This window comes from Gorilla gorilla, chromosome 2 (assembly GCF_029281585.2).
Source record: "Gorilla gorilla gorilla isolate KB3781 chromosome 2, NHGRI_mGorGor1-v2.1_pri, whole genome shotgun sequence".
In the NCBI taxonomy this organism is placed as follows: Eukaryota; Metazoa; Chordata; class Mammalia; order Primates; family Hominidae; genus Gorilla; species Gorilla gorilla.
In genome coordinates, this window is record NC_086017.1 from 153733822 (window position 1) to 153758642 (window position 24821).

At 38.7% G+C, this 24821-nt stretch overlaps 1 protein-coding gene across 5 annotated transcripts in view; it reads right to left on the minus strand.

Annotated features, from left to right (window-relative positions):
* ATR (ATR checkpoint kinase) overlaps positions 1 to 24821 on the minus strand; it is a 129386-nt gene that overhangs the window by 103618 nt on the left and 947 nt on the right. For 3 of the 5 annotated variants that reach the window (XR_010132946.1, XM_019024248.4, XM_063704274.1), the window contains exons 2-13: positions 14981 to 15072; positions 13031 to 13171; positions 9159 to 10036; positions 8173 to 8351; positions 7197 to 7388; positions 6184 to 6374; positions 5562 to 5714; positions 3208 to 3400; positions 2702 to 2964; positions 668 to 858; positions 483 to 583; positions 72 to 243 (exon numbers count right to left, since the gene is read on the minus strand). Coding sequence is in view for 4 of the 5 variants with exons in the window: in XM_019024248.4 (XP_018879793.2) it covers positions 72 to 243; positions 483 to 583; positions 668 to 858; positions 2702 to 2964; positions 3208 to 3400; positions 5562 to 5714; positions 6184 to 6374; positions 7197 to 7388; positions 8173 to 8351; positions 9159 to 10036; positions 13031 to 13171; positions 14981 to 15072 (2746 nt within the window). In the remaining variant the exon portion in view is untranslated. Of the gene's footprint in view, positions 1 to 71; positions 244 to 482; positions 584 to 667; positions 859 to 2701; positions 2965 to 3207; positions 3401 to 5561; positions 5715 to 6183; positions 6375 to 7196; positions 7389 to 8172; positions 8352 to 9158; positions 10037 to 13030; positions 13172 to 14614; positions 14762 to 14980; positions 15073 to 22072; positions 22187 to 24821 lie in introns of all 5 variants that reach the window. The other 2 variants (XM_063704275.1, XM_055383148.2) reach the window with 2 other exon arrangements.

A 24821-nucleotide genomic window follows, 5' to 3' on the forward strand; every position in this document is an offset into this window, starting at 1 on the left:
ATATTCTTCTTTTTTGTAACTCTTAAAAAGTACTGCTGTTGCCTATAGTCAAGACAAACGCTGACTCTTACCTGACAGATGGGTTTCTTATACTGGCTGAAAAAATTTTGCAGTTTAACACTTTTAGCTGCAACCAGAGCTCTAATTTCTGTGTATGCTGCTCCAGAGACAGATGCTGACTTGGATAACAAACAATGCAATAAGTGTAAGAGTGCAAACGGTACCAAATCTCCTTTTGCGGCCCTAAAATTAAAAACAACATACATATGAATACACAAACACACACACACACACACGCATACACACACACATATATATCTCCAATATCCCAGAAACAAACGGAAATCTACAAATAAATTCATGTTGACTCACATTTTGTCTATAATATCACAAATATCATATCACCATTTTTAACAGCAAGCAAATAAAAATGGAGAATTGCCAAAATAAATAAGGAAGAATACAAATGCTGCCAAGTATACCTTCCAATATCCCCTGTTGTAAGAATCAAGGTATCCTTCAGCTCATTATTTCTTGATATTTGGGCATGTGTATATGCTTCCTTCATTCTTAAGACAAAAAGCTAGAACAATAAAATTAACTGGTTAAAAAAATTTTTAGAGCTAGGTTGACGTAAACTCAAATGTTAAAAACAAAAATTATCAACCTCCTTTATAAATCCATCTTCAGAGTCCAAGGATTCCAATATGTGCTTGATATTTCCACTAAAAGCCACTCTAACATCTTTGTCTGGATCTTCCATTAAATTTAATAAAGTTCCAAGAACTGCTTTTACATCTGTTTCATCTTCTCTAAAATCAAGATGCTTACAAAGATGATGTAGATTATCTATGAAAGCTGAAGGACAAGAGTATACAATACCTAATTTAACATATTAAATGTCAAGGTAGTACTGTAAAAATATTGTCAACAAATAATATGCCATGAAGAATCCTAAGTTCTCTTATAATGTCAATGTTTCATATTTAAGTATATATAGCACACAGAATTTTAGGAAATTAAAATGGATACTTATAAATTAAAATTACTTTATATTTAATAAATGTCACTTTTTTTTTGATATAGGGTCTTGCTCTGTCACCCAGGCTGGAGTGCAGTGGCATGATCACGGCTCACTGCAGCATGCAGCCCTGACCCCCCAGGTTCAAGTGATCCTCCCACCTCAGCCTCCCAAGTAGCTGGGACCACAGGCATGCACCACCATGCCTGGCTAATTTTTGTATTTTTTGTAGAGATGGGGCTTCACCATGTTGCCCAGACTGGTCTCGAACACCTGAGCTCAGGCAATCCGCCTGTCTCGGCCTCCCGAAGTGCTGGTGTTAAAGGAACGAACCACTGCACTCAGCCTGTAAATAATTTAAATCTAAAATAATTTCCAGAATTGTTATAAAATAACAAGTCTCTTTCAGATTTTGTAGACCATTATATGTTACCAAGATAAACTTAAAAACACATTGCAGGCCAGGAGTGGTGACTCATACCTGTAATCCCAACACTCTGGGAGGCCAAGGTGGGAGGATCACTTGAAGCTAGGAGTTCAAAGACCAGCCTGGGCAACAAAGTGAGATCCCTCTCTACAAAAAATTTAAAAATTAGCTGGGTGTAGTGGCACATACTATGGTCCCAGCTACTCAAGAGGCTGAGGTAGGAGGATCACTTGAGCCTGGGAGATCAAGGCTGCAGACTGCAGTGAGCCATGATCGCGCCACTGCACTCCAGCCTGGGTGACAGAGCAAGACCCTGTCTCTTAAAAAAAAAAAAAAAGAAAGAAGAAAGGCCGGGCATGGTGGCTCATGCCTGTAACCCCAGCACTTTGGGGGGACAGGGTGGGTAGATTACCTGAGGTCAGGAGTTGGAGACTAGCCTGACCAACATGGTGAAACCCTGTCTCTACTAAAAATGCAAAAATTTGCCAGGCCTGGTGGCACACGCCTGTAATCCCAGCTACTCTGGAGGCTGAGGCAGGAGAATCGTCTGAACCCAGGAGGCAGAGGTTGCAGTGAGCCAAGATCGCGCCATTGTACTTCAGCCTGGGCAACAAGAGCAAAACTCCGTCTCGGGGAAAAAAAAAAAAAGAAAAAAAGAAAAGCACATTTCTCAAGGGGATCTTAGCTTTATTGTTAACCTTACATTACAAGATTTAGGGAGTACTTTCTATTGCTTTGAAAACTTCAGAACAAGTTTCAACTTACTACCTAAACAAATGGATCTTCTAAGTATTTGTATAAATCTCATACTTCGTAAAAATTTATACTCCATTACCACTGGAAAGTGGCCAAGAAGATACACTCTATAGTCCTCAGTTGGGCAAAGTAATTTAACTATTTGAAGTTCTCAAGGTCCAAGGTGGTAACAGGGGGCACATTAAGACGATCTCTGGTATCACTAAAGAAGATATAGAATATTGAATCTTACAGTATTGAAACAACCATCAGGTATGCCCCATTTAGGCTGTCAAATCACAAGAGTATTCGAAAAATCCCAAAATCACCTCTCCTATCGGTTTTGTGATGCGATCTAATACCAGTTATCCCATTTATAACTAATCAATACTGAGCACTGAATCTATAAAGTATGTAACTTCCTGTAATTTTTCAAGGCTTCAGTCTAATTCTTTTACTGATTTGAAAAGCAGAGCTTAAATAGGTTTTAAAATATTAAATAAGTCATAATCACTCACCAAGTTTTACTGGACTAGGTGTTTTTTTTTTCAGTAGGAAAAGGAATGGCTTGCAGACAGAAGCTTTTAGTTGAGAAGATGAACATTCATGTTGAGAAGTGGCTTTCAAGTTCCTACAGAAGAGGTCCACATGTCCGTGTTCAGAGAAAGGTTCTGTTAAAGAACTTGTCAGATGAAACATGCCGTGAAGAGTACAGACAAGTTGACCAAGTATAGAAGCAAATTCTTTCTTGACAATGTCAGAATCATCTTTGACTTTATCTCTGGGGAAAAAAAAGAAAAAGTACTAAACTTTCTTGCCTAATTTTGTGGTCTAAATAGTCTTGCTTAATTTGGGACAAAAGTACTGGTAAAACAAAGCCTAGAAGGAAAAAATGTTAAATTCTAAAACTAAAAGCAACATTTGCTTTACATATTCAACAATAAACATAACCCTGCATATATAGCCAGACAATTATGATCTTTCCAATAGAGTGATATATTCAAATTAAAATCTTAGTACATACATAAGAATCTTGGGAACTCTGTTACAAGAATTCTGCTGCTGCAGTAAGATAAAAAATCCACTAACACAACTAGCCCGGATTACTTCATGGGAGCTCTGCAGGGCCCAGTTGTAAACTGCTGTTCTCCATTCAAGGAATATTCTTCTTGGAAACAGAGTCAGAAGAAACACACATCGTGATTGTGCCTGTGGTGCTGAAAAAATTAAGTCTATTAAACAAGATTTCTACTAATGTTAATTTTATGTATACACATATACATATATATATATAAGTAAAGTAACATTTGTGTATATATATATATAAATAAAAGTCAAGTAACACTTAAAATACATTTAATACCTAATTTAATTAAAAGCTCCTTTTCAGAAAATAAAGCAAGTGCACTGAAAAAGGTCTATACACAACCTTACTAAATAATCAAGGAAATGCAAATTGAAAATCATACCTACCAGATAGGAAAAAGAAAAAATTTAAGATAGTTAACTCCATGACATATTTTATTTTCTAGATAGCAAAAATTTTAAAGTCAGCTAAGTGCCAGTGAGGATGTGGAACTCATACTCTGCTAACAGGAGTGTAAACTGGTGTATCTTTGGAGAACAATACAGCAGAATAGAGGTGAGGATGTGCAAACTCGATAACCCAACAATACTACTCCTAGGTAGGTAAAAACGTTAAAATAATGCTTCTCAAACTTTAATATGGATATGAATCACCTATCTTGTTAAAATGCAGATTCTGATTCAGTAGGTCTGGGTGGAGCATAAGATTCCCCATTTCTTTCTTTCTCTCTTTTTTTTTTTTAATGTGCTCTTTCAGCAGAATCAAAGACGCTCCATTTCTAACAAGTCCCTAAATGGTGGCGATGCTACTGGTCTGTGGAGCATACTTTTCAGACAGCAAGGCCTTAGAATGACTAAAGAATCATTTATAAAAATATTCATTTAAATGTTGCTTGTAATTGTGAAAAGTTGGAAACAACTTGATTGTCCACCAATAGGAGGTCTGATAGTCCATCCATGCATTTGGCTACTATTTGGAAGTTTAAATAAAAACTAGAGTTACCCATATCACCATGGATAAGTCTCATAAAGACAGTGTTGACCAACAAAATGTAAGCTGTAAGAAGCAAAACAATTTCTTATATTATTTATAAATAAATACATATATAGTAAAAGTAATACAACATTCAACAGAACAATCAACACCAAATTCAGAACAGTAGTAATCTCTGGGGAAAAAAATGAGGGGAATGAAATCATAGAGGGACAAAGGCTTCCATCATATCTCTAATATTTTTATTTCCTTTTTAAAAAAAATTCATGAAGAGAGGTAAGGGTAAAGAGAAACTGACTTCAAAGGGCTTTGATGTTTTTATTTCTTTTTTCTTTTTTTTTGAGAGTCTCACTCTGCTGCCCAGGCTGGAGTGCACGGGTGCAATCTTGGCTCACTGAAACCTCTGCCTCCTGGGTTCAAGAGATTCTTGTATCTCAGCCTCCCTAGTAGCTGGGACTACAGGCGTGAGCCACCATGCCTGGCTAATTTTTGTATTTTTAGAAGAGATGAGGTTTTGCCATGTTGGCCAGGCTGGTCTCAAGCTCCTGACCTCAAGAGATCCGCATGCCTTGGCCTCCCAAAGTGCTGGGATTACAGGCGTGAGCCACCGTGCCTGGCCTAATGTTTCTATTTCTTAAAATGAGAAGTTGGTATTAGAATTTTTGGTATATTGTTCTTCTTTTTAAAATATTTCTCAAATACTTCCTAATTTTATTAAATGAAGATAATGATATGTAAGGACACATTGCAAATGTTTTACAAAAAGAAAAGAAATGGGATATGTGGGGCAGGCTTTTATGTGTTACTTTTTATGTATCTAACCCCCTTCTGAACTATTAAAAATGTACCTGCTCTTTTAATTATTGAAAAAAATATAAATAAGTCTTAGAAGTCCTATATAGAGATGAGTTAAAACAAACCACACAAGACCAGGCATGGTGGCTCACGCCTGTAATCCTAGCACTTTAGAAGGCTGGGGCAGGTGGATCACTTGAGGTCAGGAGTTCGAGACCAGCCTGGCTAACATGGTGAAACCCCGCCTCTACTAAAAATATAAGAATTAGCTGGGTATGGTGGTGCGCACCTGTAATCCTAGCTACTCAGGAGGCTGAGGCAGGAAAATTGCTTGAACCTGAAGACGGAGGTTGCAGCAAGCCAAGATTGCGCCACTGCACTCCAGCATGGGCGACAGAGTAAGACTCCGTCTCAAAAATAAATAAATAAATAAATAAATAAATAAATAGATAGATAGATAAATAAATAAAACAAACCACACACACATTCTTGTGAGCACTTACAATAGCTATCTGAAATCCTACAGCTTAATGTTAGAAGATTAGTGGCAAATGTGGTCAACTTTAAACAGCCATCATCAGAATGGGAATAAATCCATGGAAGTGAGAGCATTCCACATAAATCTTCCAGGATATGATCTTCAAATGAACTGTTTACTACAGAAGCACAAAATAAGTCATTAATTATAACTTTTCCTTAATCATATCTCTTTTAAATAAAAATAAAGACATTTGAAATACTATCATAATGATCATTTGATAAGCAGAAATTCTTAACACAGAGATCCATAAACGATGGTCTGAGGTCTGTGAACCCAAAGTAATTAAATGTGACTTTATAAAAACATGTTATCTATGCCTGTTTTAAAGAAGAATCACGGCATTCCTCAAACTCCCAAATTAAAAAACTTTGAAGTTATAAATAATTTCTATTGACTAAAGAATCAAAATATTATGCACATAAATTGGCAAATCAGAAATTATTGACAAATTTAATAGAACTGAAATCAGGAAAAAACTTCTGAGTATTCCAAACACGCACTTAAGCTTCAGGCAAAAAAGAAAGCATATTTCTATACTGATTATCTTTAAAGGTTATTCTGATCTGTTGCTAATTTGTACTCACCTTGCATATAAATCAAAGCATCATAAATTTTCACCACCTTATCAATGGTTGCCTCCAGGTCCGGTTTCTGAACAGATTCTAACAAACTTCTACAGCTCTTAAGCACTTTTGTGTAAAAATCCAATGACATCCAAGTTATCACTACAGAAGGTTTCTTCTTGGATTTATGTTGACAGTCCTTGAAAGTATGGCTGCAGTAAGTACATTTTGTTAAAAACATTGGAATTAAGATGAATTTTGTTATAGTCAAACATAAAATTGTAGTAAAGCCAAAATAAATTGTGAGTATGAAATTTATCTATAACAATTTAAAGTAAACATGCAAATCAAGTAATATGTTATTACTATTTTAAGTTGAATCTATTTATGTCAGCTTAAATCACCCTTAGGATTTGGGAACTAAAATTACTTTGGGAGCCTGAGGTGGGAGGATCACTTGAGCCCAGGAGTTTGAGACCAGCCGGGCCAATATAGGGAAACCCATCTCTACAAAAAAATTTTTTTCTAAATTAGGGTGTGGCGGCACATGCCTATAGTCCCAGCTACTTGGGAGGCTCACTTGAGCCCCGGACAGAGATCAAGGCTGTAGTGAGCCATGATCACGCCACTGTGCACCAGCCTGGGAGACAAAGCGAGACCCTGTCTTCAAAAGCCAAACACTGGGTTTTGAGTTGTACACAAATGTGTTCTGGTACTTTCTAATCATGTGTCCCCAGGAAAGTCAGTTTTGGCTTCAGACAAAAAAGAGCCTCAGTTTCTCTGAGTGTCAGTTTCTAATTTTTAAAATAGGCAAAATAGCGTTTACCTTACAGGACTATTGTAAATATTAACTAAGATAAATACAGTGCTTAGCACCGTACCTAGCATTTGACTCAATAGAAAATAAATTTATTAACTACTTCAGTGAAGAGTTTGTGTTCTAAGGTTACATGAGTCAAGTGAATAATGAGTAAACAGTAAATCCAAGTTCATTACAGGAAACCCAACCCCAAGAAACAAGAAGTTTGTTTTACCAGTTCATGTTTTGATGAGAACAATGAACAGTACACAGAGCAGTCAGTTGTAAGACAACAGCAATTCCTTCTAACATCTCAATAACAGGATTCTTTAGGCCACTGTATTCAAGGGAAATCTGAAGGGATTCAGCTTTCTGTTTCAGTGCACTCCATAATATGCTCTTTTGGTTCATGTCCACATGTTTAATTCTATAATTATGAATACAGTAGAGAGATATTCATATGCAATATAAATTTGGTTAAAACATGAAACATATTTAGAATAAAACATACTATGTAATATCAACTATTCAAAAAAATTTTTTTTTTTTGTGACACGGAGTCTCACTCTGTCTCCCAGGCTGGAGTGCAGTGGCGCCATCTCGGCTCACTGCAAGCTCCGCCTCCCGGGTTCACGCCATTCTCCTGCCTCAGCCTCCCGAGTAGCTGGGACTACAGGCGCCAACCACCACGCCTGGCTAATTTTTTGTATTTTTAGTAGAGACAGAGTTTCACCGTGTTAGCCAGGATGATCTCGATCTTCTGACCTTGTGATCCGCCCGCCTCGGCCTCCCAAAGTGCTGGGATTACAGGCGTGAGCCACCGCACCCAGCCTGAAATTTATACTAAGATTTAAAACAATTAAAACAATATTCAGAAGTAACTGAAATATGGCAACTTAGCCACTTTATAAAAAATAGTTGGTTAACATTTTAAAAATTGCTAATAGATGCACAGTCTCAAAGATTTTTCACATATTAAAAAGTTAAATTAGATAAGCATATAAAAACATGCAAAGCAACTATATTTAACCATGAAGTGTTTTATACTACTGTCTACAATAATTATAACAATATTTTAAGCACTCCCTTGGCTACATTTAGAAAGATGTTCTTTGTGTATTTAAATCAAAGCACTTAACTAAAGCTGATTTTTAAAAGTGAACAAAGTTTTATTTAATGGCTAAATACAAACTGAATGAAGGTCATCATACTCCTCAGTCTGTTTTGGTGCTCTTTTAGAAGGGTTTAGAGATGAGCTGAGACGACGCCTTTTGGGTGATATTCCATCACTATTACTGCTGAGGTTTTCCTGTTGAGTTTGGCATTGAATCTCCTCAATGATTTCCATACTTTCCATTTTCAAAGCTGCATAAAGTGGGCCCAACAAGTACTGAGAAAATAAAAAATAATTTCCAGAAATATTCCTTAGAAAATATATTTATATTATTCACAGGCAGCAAGAATGTATTAGATGTTAGGTGTTTTCTAGTGAAACTACTTTTAGAGTCTCATAAAGCAAAATAAACATCTAAATTGATCTATATTATTTAAGTCTATATATAGACTATGGTTCTATAGTCTTAGAAGGTTTAAACAAATCCTTCTCTCTACATCCTGTTTTTCCTCTTACCAAAATGCTATAAATTTTAATTCCCTTATAAAAAATTCTGTAAGGGAATTACCAACTTTCTTCATGTAACTTTAATCCAGCAAGATTAATAAACTAAAATATTTAATCAAGTTACTGCATCTCTGATGATTTTATTGTATTACCTGACTCCCACAGTCCAAATAGAAAAAAGCGCATAATTTGGCATGATTAATCATTCATAGGTTTTCTAAAAGTGATTGATTATAACTTGTCAGACACATAATCTGATTGACCAAAGCTTCTGCAATTAAGTTGGTAACTGCCGCCCTTTAATTAATAATGCAACAAATACATTTACACTTCACAGATTCTACTTAGAAACATTCTACTCCATTGGCAGTTCATTACCAACTTAATGAACAAATCCTTCTGAAATCAAAGTAAAAGTCCATAATAGTGAGCCAGACTACACTATGAAAATCATTATGTTCCAAATATAAATTACTATTAAAGATATTCTATTTTCTTATTACATTCTGCACATATGTATACAATTAAATGATGAACAAAATACATACTTAACAAGTAACCTGAAAAATTACTTACCTCTGCATCTACCTGAATTCCAAGCACATCCAAAAGAGCTTTACAAATATTTCTCACATAGACCTTTCTGACTTGTAAAGCAGATTCATACCCAGCTGGCACAAATTTAAGGAAATACTGCAGTAAATGGCACAAAGCTGCTTTTAGCAAATCAGACTTAAGCCGCATGAGCACACCGTCTTCAAACATGACACGGAGTTTTTCCAGCAGCATATTTAAATAGACAGGTTCAATATTTCTATAAGCTTCTGCTTCAAAGGGAAATAGTGTCTTTATCAGCTTTGATAATGGCTCTTCATAGAGTTTCAATTGGTCAGTATCCATTTCTACAAGGTGTTTTAATAATTCCAAAAATGAGCTGAAAAAAGTGCTAGCTGGTTGTGCTGGTAGTCCTCCAAGCTGAAAAAGTTCTGTTAAAAAGCTAATTGCTAGGGATTTAATTTTTGGACTACCATACTCTAGCAGAACACAACCTATCTGCCAAAGTAAGAGTTCTTGCCTTCTAAAAAACACAATTGCAATAATACGAGTAAGAACCGTTAATAAAGTGACTTCAATAAATTCTAAATTTTGCATACTCATCAACTGCAAAGGAGCTGATTGTAAATATCCCATGTGTTCATCTAATTGACTTAAAAATCGGCTCATGACCACTGGCCATTCCACAGCATGACCCATCACATTTCTTCTATGGAGGTAAACCAAGTCTTCAAAAAGTTGTAATAATTCTTTTGTGAGTACCCCAAAAATAGCAGGACTCTTGCTTTTAAAAAGAAATAATAATGAACAGATGACTTCACAGATTTTCTTGTGTAACAAATGACAGGAGGGAGTTGCTGCAATCCGCAGAAGTCTCGTTATGATCCAATTACTGAATTCTTTGAAATAAACAAAAAAGATATTAAATAAACAAGTATATCCGAAGTGCTAATTCATTTGCTAAATCCTTGACGATTGACCTTTAAAGAATAAACTTCACTAACAAGAGTGTAAAACATTCCCTTCACAATGGAAACATAATAGTTTAGACCACAGGCATGCCCAGTTTTATTGCACATTGCAGATACTGCATTTGTCACAAATTGAAGGTTGTGGTAACTCCGCATCAAGCAAGTGTATCAGTGCCATTTTTCCAACAGCATGTGGTCACTTCATGTCTCTGTATCACATTTTGGTAATTCTCAAAATATTTCAAACATTTTCATTATTATCGTATCTGTTATGGTGATCTGTGATCAGTGACGTTTGATGTTACTATTGTAATTGTTTGGAGCTGTCATGAACCACACCGATATAAGGTGGCAAACTTAATGGATAAATGTATGTGTTCTGACCCACCGACCAGCAGTTCCCCATCTCTCTCCCTCTCCTTGTGTCTCCCTATTCCCTGAGACACAGTATTGAAATTAGGTTAATTAATAACCCTTACAATGGCCTCTGTGTGTTCAAATGAAAGGAAGAGTCACACATCTCTCACTTCAAATCAAAAGCTAGAAATGATTAAGCCTACTGAGGAAGGCATGTTGAAAGCCAAGACAAGATGAAATCTAGGCCTCTTTCACCAAACAACCAACTTGTTAAAATAAAGAAAAAGTTTTTGGAAGAAATTAAAAGTACTACTCCACTGAACACACCATTGATGAGAAAGTGAAACAGCCTTATTGCTGGTATGGAGAAAGTTTTTGTACTCTGAATAGAAGATCAAATCGTTAAAAGAGGAGGAAATTTCCAGTAGGAAAAAAAGAAGATCAAACCAGCCACAACATTCCCTTAAGCCAAAGCCTAATCCAGAGAAAGGCCCTCAACATCAAGGCAAGACACTCCACCAGCACAAATATTACAACTTGTTGAAGGATGATATAATCGTTAGCATTTTTTAGTAATACAGTATTTTTAATTAAGGTATATACATTGTTTTTTAGACATAATGCTATTCCACACTTAATGTACAACGTAAACATAACTTTTATATGCACTGGGAAACCAAAAAATTCATGTGACTTACTTTATTGCAATATTCACTTTATTGTAGTGGTCTGGAACTGAACCCACAATATTTCTGAGGTATGCCTGTAACAACTTTGGAGTCAGACAGGCAAGGTCCTAGCTTTCCACTTACTAGCTGTATAAACTTTTCATTTCTCTGAACCTCTGTAATTTCATGTATAAGGAGAATAATGCTATCTATGTTATGGGTTACTGTGAGGACCAAATAACAAAATGCACATGAAATACTCAGCACAGTTCCAAAGTAAAATAAATGTTCAATAAAGGGTAGCTATTGTCATTCTTTCAACTAAAATTTGAGTGGTGACTCTGTCTCAGGTGCACAAGAATAAATCAGTCATAGTCCTGTCCTCATGAATCTCACAGTACAGTTTCTTGAGCTTTTTGACTGCAACAAAGAAATAACATTTTATATCACGACCCAGTACATATACATGCATTTTATTTAAATATTTAAAACAAAAGGTTCATTAAATAGTACTTACTCTTATTACATACAATGTACTATAATATTTTCTTTTTTTTTCTTGAGACAGGTTCTCACTCTGTTACCCAGGCTGGAGTGCAATGGCATGGTCTTAGCTCACTGCAATCTCTGCCTCCCAGGCTAAAGCAATTAGTGTGCTTCAGCCTTCCAAGTAGCTTGTACCACAGGCATGTGCCACCATGTTCAGCTAATGTTTTTTTGTTTTGTTTTGGTTTGGTTTGGTTTGGTTTTGGTAGAGACAGGGTTTTGCCATGTTGCCTAGGCTGGTCTCGAACTCCCAAAGTGCTGGGATTAGAGGCGTGAGACATCGCGCCCAGCCTATGATATTTTCTAGTTTATTTCATCTTGTTTTAAATGCTGATAATTGCCTAATTTCATAACCCACTAGTGGGTTATGACCTGTAGTTTAAAAACTACTGTAGGAAAGAATATAGACAAACCAATGATTAGAGCACAGTTTAATAGCCTCTATGACAGATGAAATGCAGAACACTTAGTACTAAGAGAGAATAAAGGAATAACCAAGCCAGTTCTAAGCAGTTAGAGGTAGTGCTCAGAAAAAAACTTCTTGGAGGACATGCTATCAAAGTTGAGTTAAAGTTTGAACAAAAAATTTTAAAATACTTTATCCATTATACAAAAAAATGTTTATTTTGCATCTCTTTATGAAGACACCAATGAAGGGACAAAAGTAGTAGGTGCAATAAAGAATAAGCCTAGAGAAAAGCTTCAATATATAGAATAGCGGTCAGCAAACTTTTTTTAAAGGACCAGATAGTAATATTTTTGGCTTGAGTGCCCAAGTTGCTTTTGCAGTAGTCACAGATAATAAGTAAAAGAATGAGCATGGCTGTGTTCTAATAAAACTTTGTTTACAAAAACTGAAGCCAGGCACAGTAGCATGTGCCTATAGTCCCAGGTATGCAGGAGGCTGAGGCAGGAGGATCCCTTGAGTCTACCAGTTCAAGACCAGCCTGGGCAACATAGCGAGACCCTGTCTTATTTAAAAAAAAAAAGGAAACAAAACAAAACACAAAAACTTTGTTCACAAAAACAGGCAGCCACCCTGTGGACTACAGCTTGCCAAGCTCTGATCTAGAAGAAAGAGATTACCAAAAACAGAAAAAAGAAAACTATGCCAAAGTGTTCAATGGCAAATGAACAAATTTGATTATTTCTAAGTACCTAGTATACAATACTAAAAAGAAAACAATAAGGATATGTGAAGGAAAAATAACCATTACCATTTTGCTCCTTCAATTTATAGCAAAGCTGACCCAAAAAAGTATAATCCTGTACATGTAATATTTCAGAAGAGCAGTAAAAGGAGGATTTTATAGAACAGATGGCAAGTGAATGCATGAATAACAGCACTTACCAATACAACTGCCTTTGGCCTCATGGCTTCCACTCACATTTACAAACATAAGTGGGGAGGATTTCATGATATGCTGGATGAAATCAAGCAACATCACGGAGGTTGGCTGAGAGTCAGTTTTCTTTACAAGTTCTACAGCAACTAAAACAATAAGATTCATTTTAAAGAGTCATGACAAATTAAACAATGGTCCTTTTGTTAAGAAACCAGACTGTGGGCCAGGCAAGGTGCCTCACTCCTGTAATCCCTGTACTTTGGGAGGCTGAAGTGGGAGGATCACCTGAGGCCAGGAACTCAAGACCAGCCTGGATAAGATGTCAAGATCCCGTCTCTACAAAAAAAATTTTTCTTAAAATTAGCTGGGAGTGGTAGTGTGCCTATAGTCCCAGCTACTCAGGGGGCTGAGGCTGGAGGATTCCCTTGAGCCCAGAAGTTCAAGGCAGTAGTGAGCTACGATCACACTATTGCACTCCAGCCTGGAACAAAGCAAGATTCTGTCTCTTAAAATTAAAAAACAAAAACAAAAAGTGGGGGGGGCGGGAACCAGACTTTGGTGACCAGAATTATATCCAGCACAGCACTCAACAACATTCAAGCTAAATTGATAGGGCTAAACACTACAGTCTTTTTTTTTTTTTTTTTTTTTTTTGAGACACAGTCTCACTCTGTTGCCCAGGCTGGAGTGTAGTGGTATGATCTTGGCTCACTGCAACCTGTGCCTCCGGGGTACAAGTGATTCTTCTGCCTCAGCCTCCTGAGTAGCTAGGACTACAGGTGTGTGCCACCACACCCAGCTAATTTTGGTATTTTTAGTAGAGACAGGGTTTCATCATGTTGGCCAGGCTGGTCTCAAACTCCTGACCTCAGGAGATCCACCCACCTCGGCCTCCCAAAGTGTTGGGATTACAGGCGTGAGCCACCGTGCCCAGCCAACACTACAGTCTTATCTAATTTTAAATGTTTAAAAATCACATGCATTCCTCTACCATACATCTATTTATCAAACATGTACTTCAGGAATAATATGCCAGGCAATGCTAAAATCTAAGGATTAAAAAAAAGTTCTCACAATCCAGTGGGGAGCCAAACAAACCAACTAATAATTATAATACAATATGGTAACAGCACTAATCCAGAATAAGGAGAAACAGGTATCTGGGAGGACACTGTGAAGGAAATGATTCCTAGATGAGGAGTTGGTCAGAGAGGGGAAGGGCAAGTAGTCTAAATGGAGGGAATATGAATACGATACAAAAACACATCTTGCAAGTATTCAGTAGTCCTTTGTTATTTTTCAGCAACCCATCATTTTACTGATTGAAAAAGAAAGGATTAATGGCTAGTCTAAGTCATAAAATCTGCGCCAAATTTGGAATCCAAATTATAAACCCTGAGCCTAATGCCATTTTATATTATCCCTCCCATGTAATTTCAACAGATATGACAAATGTGACACCATCTTGCCAGGTTGGTAATATTCTGTCTATCAGATTGGCACAAACAGGCAATAATTGATTGAGTAACTCACATAATCCTATAATCTCCTATAGGCACAGGCATGAACTTACTTAAAGAGTAACTTACTTAAAGAGGTTTTTTTGGGTGGCATTTGCTATTAGTCTACCACTGGCATAACAGCTAACCAAAATAGGGTCCACGTGATTGGTACTGGACAAACATTTTTACGTATAATATCCAATATTAAAGAACTCATAGCAAGCAGTAGAAAATCTAGATAACAAACAGGAAAAGAGAATTATTTTAAAAGCCTAATTCAAATTTTGTAACAAGCAATAAGCAATACTGATTAACAAATAACTTGCTTGAAAATAGTAACTATCATAAATACTTTATATCTAAAACTACATGGAGAAAATGCTACTATAATTTATACATGGAAAAGAAAAGTGTAATTTATACAGTTTATATAAGAAATAATTGGTTTCTTACCAACATTTACATCTGTAAGTATCCGGTCAATGAATTGACACAGAATTTGTCTTGGCTTCTGTACAACTGTATTATATTCCTCTGGTGTGGCACTAAAATACAAATTAAAAGCTTTTAATCCTTAAAGTGACTCAGTTTCATTTGCAAAAAAAATTTCTCTAAAGTAGAACTCATCAAATGTGTTCAGTGTCAATGTTGATATTCACAGTATTCTTCTGTTTAAAAATTGAAAAGAAAATCTGAATATGTTACCAACTTACAAGAAAAAAAGAATATGCTAAGTAATACTAAAGAGATCCAATCAGCAAAGCCTAGACCTGAACTTCTCAATATGGTGGCCACTAGCTACAAGTAACTAGGGAGAACTTGAAATGTGATTAGTACAAATTGAAATGTGCTATTGATGGCAGTGGCAGCCCAGCTGGAGCGGTGAGGAAGGTGGGGCTAGGGCTGCTCGCTCCAGGGCGCTAGTGGGCAGAAGCCCCGCCCCATTCTGAGGTGCAAGACAGGTGGAAGCCCCGCCCCCTTCCGAGTTGCAGGGTCGGGAGCCCAGCCATCCTGGGTGCAGCTGCAGCCGCCCAACCACGGCTGCAAACCCAGGCATCCCTGCTCTCTCCAGGGCCGGGAAGGCCCCCTGCCCTCACAGACTTGGAAATGTCTGCTCCCGCTGCCTGGCCTCTCCCTGCTCCCGGCACCCACACCAATTTCGGAGCAAAGTTGTGGGGGAGCCCAGGTGTTGTCACGACCAGGCCGCGTGTGCATGTGCTCAGGACGGCACTGACACACCAGCCCCCTGCTGCCTCATCCCCCTCTGGACTTTGGGCAGGCCAAGCGGTAGGCTGAGGGCAGCTCAATATGGGCCTGCAGGCGCCCCTCGGCACGAACAGCCTGGGTGTAGTGGGTGGCAAGTTGATGGCAGCAGGAAGTAGACAGGCTCCTGGGAGGAAAGGGGTGGGTCCCCAGTGAAGACCCACCTTCAAGCCAGGAACAGCTTGAAGCCTGGGAGCCTGGCTGCCAGTTACACGGACCACAGCGAGAACTTAGGGTGCTTTTTCCAGGCCCACCCATGACTGCCTATGGACCAATTAGCATTCACTTCCTCCCTTCTGAAGCACATAAAAACTAAATTTTTGGTGGAACTCTAATACCCTTTTCCACAGTGGCTGTACCATTGTACACTCCCACCTGCAGTGGACAAGGGTTCCAATTTCTCCACATCCTCACCAACACACGTTATTTTCTGGGTAGTTTCTTTTTTTTATTTTATTTTCCCCTTTTGGCGACAGGGTCTAACTCTGTTGCCCAGGTTACTGTGCAGTGGTGCACCCATAACTCACTGCAGCCTCAACCTCCCAGCCTCAGGAGATCCTCCCACCTCAGCCTCCTGAGTAGCTGGCACCACAGGTGCATGTCACCACACCCAGCTAATTTTTTGTATTTTTTGTAGAGACGGGGTTTCACCACGTTGCCCAGGCTGGTCTCAATCTCCTGGGCTCAAGCGATCTGCCTGCTTTGACCTCCCAAAGTGCTGGGATTGTAGGCATGAGTCACCATGCCCAACTGTGTTTTTTTTTGTGGGTTTTTTTTTGTTTTTTGGTTTTTTTTGAGACGGAGTCTTGCTCTGTCACCAGGCTGGAGTGCAGTGGCATGATCTCGACTCACTGCAACCTCCGTCTCCCGGGTTCAAGCAATTCTCCTGCCTCAGCCTCTCAAGTAGCTGGTACTACAGGCATGCACCACCATGCCTGGCTAATTTTCTGTATTTTAGTAGAGATGGGGTTTTACCATGTTGGCCAGGATGGTCCCAATCTCCTGACCTCGTGATCCGCCTGCCTCAGCCTCCCAAAGTGCTGGGATTACAGGCATGAGCCAACACGCCCAGCCCCAACTGTTTTTTTATTAATAGCTATCATAATGGGTGTGAAACAGTATCCTGTGGTTTTGATTTGCATCTCCCTAATGATTAGTAATTGTGAGCATCTTCTCATGTACTTATTTGTCCATTTGTATATCTTCTTTGGAGAAATGTCTATTCAAGTTCTTTTTCTATTTTTCATCAGGTTATATTTGTTGTTAAGCTGTAGTTCTTAATATATTCTAGATATTAAACTCCTTATCAGACATATGATTTGCAAATATTTTCTCCAGTTCCATGGGTTGCCTTTTCACTCTATTGATACTGCCCTTTGATGCACAAAGTTTTTAATTTTGATGAATTCCAATTTATCTGTTTATTTTGCTGCCTGTGCTTTGTGTCATATCAAAGAAATCATTGCCAAATCCAATGTCATAATGTTTTCCCTCTATGTTCCCTTATTTTTATTTATTTATTTATTTTTTGAGACAGAGTTTCACTCTTGCTGCCCAGGCTGGAGTGCAATGGCGCGATCTCGGCTCACCGCAACCTCCGCCTCCTGGGTTCAAGCGATTCTCCTGCCTCAGCCTCCTGAGTAGCTGCGATTACAAGCATGTACCACCACGCCTGGCTAATTTTGTATATTTTTAGTAGAGACAGGGTTTCTCCATGTTGGTCAGGCTGGTCTGGAACTCCTGACCTCAGGTGATCCACCCATCTTGGCCTCCCAAAGTGCTGGGATTACAGGTGTGAGCCACCACGCCCGGCCCCCTCTATGTTCACTTCTAAGAGTTTCATAGTTTTAGTTCTTATGTTTAGGTATTTGTATGCCTTTTGGACTTTTAAATTTTTCCTGTAGCGGTAAAGAGAGAAGCCAGATTGCAAGGGGCTGAAAATCTAATGAAATGTGAATACTGAGAATAGTGGGTTCTTTCCAAAGCTTGATCATGAAATGAAGAGAAGTAGAGTTGGTGATAACTAAAGAACTGTATGAAATCAAGAGGGCTTTGTTTTGTTTCTCCCTTATAATGGAAAGACCTAAGCAACCAATTCTTGAGATTTGACTCCTCTTCTTGGAACCAGATATAAGTAAAAAGACAATCCTTGGACAGGAGGGTAACTCTTTCATAAACATAGAAAGAATGGATGGGTACAGACGCAAATAATTTAATAAATTCAAAAGGCAAGTAAAACAAGATCCTCTGCTTCAAAGAACTCAGAATAGTTGCTGGGGAGAGGAGAGGAATGCACTTAAATAATCAAAAGCGGCCGGGCATGGTGGCTCACGCCTGTAATACGAGCATTTTGGGAGGCTAAGGCAGGCGGATCATGAGGTCAGTAGATCTAAACCATCCCGGCTAACATGGTGAAACCCCATCTCTGCTAAAAACACAAAAATTAGCTGGGTGTGGTGGCGGACGCCTGTAGTCCCAGCTGCTCAGGAGGCTGAGGCAGGAGAATCGCTTGAATCTGGGAGGAGGAGGTTGCAGTGAGTCAAGATCGTGCCACTGCACTCCAGCCTGGGTGACAGAGCGAGACTCAGTCTCAAAAAATAAATAAATAAATAAATAATCAAAAGCAAGTATCATGTACACCCAAAGCAGGGAATGATTAACTCTACCTAGAGGATTCACAGAAGGTTATGTGTGAGTGATTAGCAAAGTCCATCACTTCTGACAAAACAACTTAGGGTGTAGTAAGACAGTTACTTATAAATAATAGCATATATTTCATATATGTCACAATTTATTTCTATATAGCACTGTAAAATGTTCATACATTTTCCCCACTTATTATCTCAAATAGTGGTAAAAGAAAAAGAGTGAATTTTTTTCTTTTTCTGATACAGAGTCTCACTCTGTCAGCCAGGCTGGAGTGCAGTTAGTGGCACAATGTTGGCTCACTACAACCTCCGCCACCCAGGCTCAAGCAATTCTCCTGCCTCAGCCTCCCAAGTAGCTAGGATTACAGGCGTGTGCCACCACACCCAGCTAATTTTTGTATTTTTAGTAGAGACGGGGTTTCACCATGTTGGCCAGGCTGGCTCGAACTCCTGACCTCAGGTAATCCGTCCGCCTCAGCCTCCCAAAGTGCTGAGATTACAGGTGTGAGCCACCACACCCGGCCCTTTTTCTTTTTTTTTTCTTTTGAGACGGAGTCTCGCTCTGTCGTCCAGGCTGGAGCGCAGTGGTGTGATCTCGGCTCACTGCAACCTCCACCTCGCAGCTTCAAGTGATTCTCCTGCCTCAGCCTCCCGAGTAGCTGGGACTACAGGCACGTGCCACCATGCCCGGCTAATTTTTTGTATTTTTAGTAGAGACGGGGTTTCACCATGTTAGCCAGGATGGTTTCGATTTACTGACCTCATGATCCATCCACCTCGGTCTCCCAAAGTGCTGGGATTATAGGCGTGAGCCACCACGCCCGGCCTGGTTTTTTTTTTTTTGATTATTCAAACCACAAAGTCCAATCCTAATTGATTACATATAGGATCAATGGCATTTACAGCTAATAAATACCATAAAAGAACTGATACTGGTCAGGCATGGTAGCTCATGCCTGTAATCCCAGTGCTTTGGGAGTCCAACGTGGGCAGACTGCTTGAGCTCAGGAGTTTGAGACCAGCCTGAGCAACATGATGAAACCCTGTCTCTACAAAAGAAATAGAAAAATGAGCAGGTATAGAGACACACACCTGTAGTCCCCAGCTACTCAGGAGGCTGAGGTGGGAGGATCACTTGAGCCTGGGAGGCTACAGTGAGCCAAGATTGTGTCACTGCACTCCAGCCTGGGTGACAAAACCAGACCCCTGTCTCCAAAAAATAGAAAAAAAAAAAGAACGGTTCTCTGGTCCTGGTACATAGTAGACATTTAAAGAAAAAAAAAACTGTTCAATGAATGAATGGTTCATAAGAACCTTCCTGAATTTTGTGGTTTCTTCATTCCTAATGTACAGCCTTCTGGACCTATGGAATATTTACCTATTCCCTGCCACTAGACTATAAGCTCCTACAGGTGGCAGACTGTGCTTTATTTCTCTCTGCATGTCCTAAAGTGCCATTAGACCGTAAGCTCTTACAGGAGAGAAAATGCATTTTATTTCTTTTTGCCTCCACTACATCACCTAGAACTTGCTTAATAGAAAAACGTACCGAAATTAACAAATGTTTTTAAGTAACATAAACTCTAGACACAAAGAATCAAAGGGCCAGGCGTGGTGGCTCATGCCTGTAATCACAGCACTTTGGGAGGCTGAGACGGACTGATCACTTCAGGTCAGGAGTTCCAGATCAGGCTGCCCAACATGGTGAAACCCTTTATCTACTAAAAGATAGAAAAATTAGCCAGGCATGGTGGTGGCGCCTATAATCCTAGTTACTTGGGAGGCTGTGGCACTGAGGCAGGAGAATCACTGGGACCTGGAGGTGGAGGTTGCAGTGAGCCAAGATCGCACCACTGCACTCCAGCCTGGATGACAGAGTGAGACTTCATCTCAAAAAAAAAAGCAAGTTTGTATATGCTACTAAATAAAGTCCTTAAAAAAAAAAAAAGAATCAAAGAACAAGTAGTTACATTTGCATATGAAAGCAAAACAACTTAGTGCTATATATCTTATTTAAATCGGTGCTGGCCAATAGAAATATAACGTAAGCCATAATTTTGTATTTTCTGGTAGCCACATTAAGAAAAGAAACAGGCAAAAAAAAAAATTGATCCTAACAATATATCTGAAATATTAGGTGAATGTGTAATCGATATAAAAATTATTCATGAGATCTTTTACATTCTTTTTTCTGGTACTAAGTCTTTGAAACCCACTGTGTATCTTATATTTACAGCACATCTCAATTTAGACTAGCCGCATGTGAGGTGGTCAATGGTCACATTTGGCTAGTGGCTACCATAGTATAGGGCATCACAAATTTAACAAAAAATTCAAAATCTGTAATTACAAGGTAATATGAATTGTTTTAGACAAAGTCAGGAGACATTGTGATAAACCACGGTAATTTCACAAGTATCATTTAAAAATGTGAACAAAGAGGAACATGGGAAGAGGAGCCAGGATTGTGGGTAGTGGTCAGAGTTTCTTACAAAGTTTCATTTTGTAAAGATTATGTACTCATGTATTATTTGTGTAATTTTAAAAAATCAGTTTTAGAAAAAAAGTAAATTGATTACCATTCATTAGATATACTATCAGAAGAAAGAAACTTGGCTGGGCATGGTGGCTCATGTCTGTAATCCCAGCACTTTGGGAGGCTGAGGTGGGCGGATCACTTGAGCCCAGGAGTTTGAGACCAGCCTGGGCAACATGGTGAAACCCCGTCTACAAAAATACAAAAATTAGCCAGGCATGGTGGCACACACCTGTAGTCCCAGCTACTTGGGAGGCTGAGGTGGGAGGATCGCTTGACCCCAGGAGGCAGAGGTTGCAGTGAGACATGTTCACGCTATTGAACTCCAGCCTGAGCAACAGGTGAGCCAGTCTCAAAAAAAAAAAAAAAAAGAAAAAAGAAAGAAAACTCACAGGAGTGAGCATTTCTTATTTTCTGACTTCTACCCTGGAAGTGAGCTAAGAGGGTATAACTTTTCAAAAGCATACTATAAAATTTGAGTATTAATGTAAGTATTATATAAAGCTTAGGCACCTCCTCTGAGGTAAGCATCAAATACCAGGATAACCAAGACAGAATGCACCTGCCGTAAAATAATTTGCAGATTAAAGGACAAACAAGAGGTAATTATGGTTAAGAACTGATAGGCCCAAGAAAGAACACAAAGGGACACTCAGCCCTGAGCAGGGCCCTGTCAGTCATGGCTTCCTTAACGAGGTGATACAAAACTGACTTCCTAAGGGACAAGGTATTCCTAAGGTATTTCCTAAGGAAATAAGGGTAAGAGGGAGGGTAGTCCAAGCACTGGAAACTGTAAGAGGCTCTATGTGGCTAAAGCCTTTAGAGATGCAGCTGAAGAGGGAAGATAAGGTTAACTCTCAAAGGACTGGCTAAGGAGTTTGGATTTTACACTGAAGGCAATGTGTAAGCACTGAAGGATTTTAAGGAAGTAAAAATTAAGCAAGTTTTAAAAAACATGAATTCAATTGTTATTTCCCTGTTTAAAAGATTCCAATGGTTTCCCATCACACAATAAAATCTCACTCCTTTTTCTAGCCTCCAAGGTGCTGAAGGATGTGGCCCTGGCCTACCCCTCCCTGTTTAACTCATACCACTCACCTCTTTATTCCCTGTGCTCCAGCCTTCTTACTATCCTTTTAAAAGTAGGCTCATTCAGCCTTGGCATGGTGGCTGAGGTGGGTGGATCACTTGAGGTCAGGAGTTGGAGACAACCTGTGCAACATGGTAAAACCCCATCTTCACTAACAATACAAAAATTAGCTGGGTGGTGCAAGCCTGTAGTCCCAGCTTCAGGAAAGGGAGGCTGAGACAGGAAAATCGCTTGAACCCGGGAGGCAGAGGTTGCAGTGAGCAGAGATCACGCCACTGGAGGGGGCGAGACTCCGTCTCAAAAAAAAAAAAAAAAAAAAAGCAGGCTCATTCCCACTTAAGGGCCTTTGTACTTCCTATTCCATCCCAGATTCACATGACTAGCTTCTTTACACCATCAAATCTCCTCTAGTGGCTAATGCTGCTGCTCCTCAGAACCTCCTCCACATCTCACTGTTCCATTTAACATTTTAATAGCAACTATCACATTTGAAAATGTCTTACAACTACAAAGCAATCTCAAGTAGGAAAATCAGAGAAGGTGATTCTGAAATGACATCTAAATGAAACCATCCAGTGTTCAGATAGAAGGAACAGCAAACGATTAAAGGCAGGAACAGCCTTGGTATCCTGGAGAAACAAGGTCAGTATCACTAGAGTAAAGTAAGCAAAAGAGGGATAGAAGGTGATGAAGTCAGAGGCAGGCTGAGCCAGATTATGTAGAACCTTAGAGGCCTTGGTAAGGAGTTTGGATTTTATACTGATTTTAAGTGTGCTGGAAAGTCAAAGGACGGTTTTGTGCAGGGGAACTTACAATATGACTAACAGATGAAAAATCACTTTACTGAGTGGAAAATCTATTATAAGTAGGTAAAAGTAGAAATGGAAAGATCAGCTAAGGTTACTGTAATAGTTCAGGTAAGAAATTCTGGTGGTAGCAGTGGAGACAGTGAGAAGTGTTAGATTCTAGATGTGTCTTAAACATATGGTTGTCAGAACTAACTTATGGATTATTAAGGGACAAGGGAAAAAAACCAAGGATGACTCCTAGGCTTTTGGTTGGCATATTTACAATAACACGGGAGAAGGAACAAATTCAAGGGCGCAGTAAATCAGGCGTTCTGCTTTGGATATGTTAATTTTCACTTCCCAGTGTGGATGTTGAGTAAGCAACCTAATATATATCTCTGATCTAGAAATATAAATTTGGAAGTTATCAGCATATGGATGACATTTAAAGCCATGAGATTAGGTAAGATTACTTGGGAAGACAACACAGATTAAAAGAGGGCCAAGGACATAGACTGAAAGCACATGTGAAAATAGTCAAGAATGACTTCTAGATTTCCAGTTTGGAGAAATAAGTGAATATGGTGCCATTTACCGAGATATCTCTACTTCAATGAATAAGAGAAAAATAATTTTTTTAATTTAAAAAAAGAAAGCTTGTGAAAGCTAGGACACGTGGGGAATTTGTATTGGATATGCTGAACCTTAACTACACACAGGACACTCAGTGAAACTACCGGTATACAGTAAATATACAATTCTATAGAAGACATGATTTGGAGAAACATATTAGGAGTCATCAAATAGCAGATTATAGTTGAAGGCAGGAGAGTGGAAAGGTCATTTAGCAAGATTATGCAGAGCAGAGTGCTAATAGCAAAAAAACAATAGGACAAAATTTATCTGAGGGACTGAGGAAGAGCAGCCCATAAATTAGAACACTAATATCTCTTTTTTTTTTTCAGTAGTCTAATTGCCATAGTCAATTAAGAGGAAACATTTTGGAAGAAAAGGCCTTGAAAGCTTGAATCTGAAACCTAGCTCTGATATCTGCTAGCTGTGCCTTTGGTTCTTCAACTTCTCTGTCCCTTTTTCTTAAACAGTGGTAACACTTGTTCCATTCTATGTCATGGACATACTATGAAAATTGATTAGCTTTTTTGATTCAAGTAGTTGTAATGAAAAAGCCATGACAATTAAAAACTATTAGACAACTCTCTATGGGTCAGTTTTTCTATTCTTTCTCTTGGAATACCTACAAATAAATGAAAGGTAACATAAGCTCTACTGATGAAACAGACTATATATAATCCAAGAACCAATTATTTTTATTAACAGGACTCACGGAGGAAGACAGAAGAGGGAAGAGAAGTATTAACCAGTTAATTCTACTTTAAAGCAAAGTGGCAAAAATATACTGAGCTTCACAATGAGCCTGAAAGATGAAATTTGTAAACCAACTTCCTACAATGATCACTTTTCTTCCTCTTCTTTTAGAGAGGTAGAAGTTATTTTATAAACTAAACACAAAGTATACTTGCCACAGATAAAAAGTGGAAAAAATTCACACACTCAAAAATAGTGATGCAGTTACAAGAATGGTCCCTTCATTTATCCTTTTATTCATATATTGAGACTAGATTATTTGGATGGCCCACCAGTGGAAATGAACACAACTGCGCTGCAAAAAGAAAGAGAAGTAGCTATCCCATTGGCTTAATGTCAGCTTTGACGTTGTGTGGAAAGTTTTCAAACAGTTTAAGAAATTGGGAAGCAGTTATTCCAAATGATAATTTAACTGCGGTAGCAGCACAAGCTTATTTATTTCTTGTTCGCAGTAGTTTAGAATTAAAACAAACAAAGCAAAACAAGCTCTACCGAGTCTTTAGGCCTGGTTCAGGGAAGCCTGCCTGTGTATTGAAGAGGTGTGACAGCCAACAACACCTCTCCCTCCTTGTGGTAAGATACT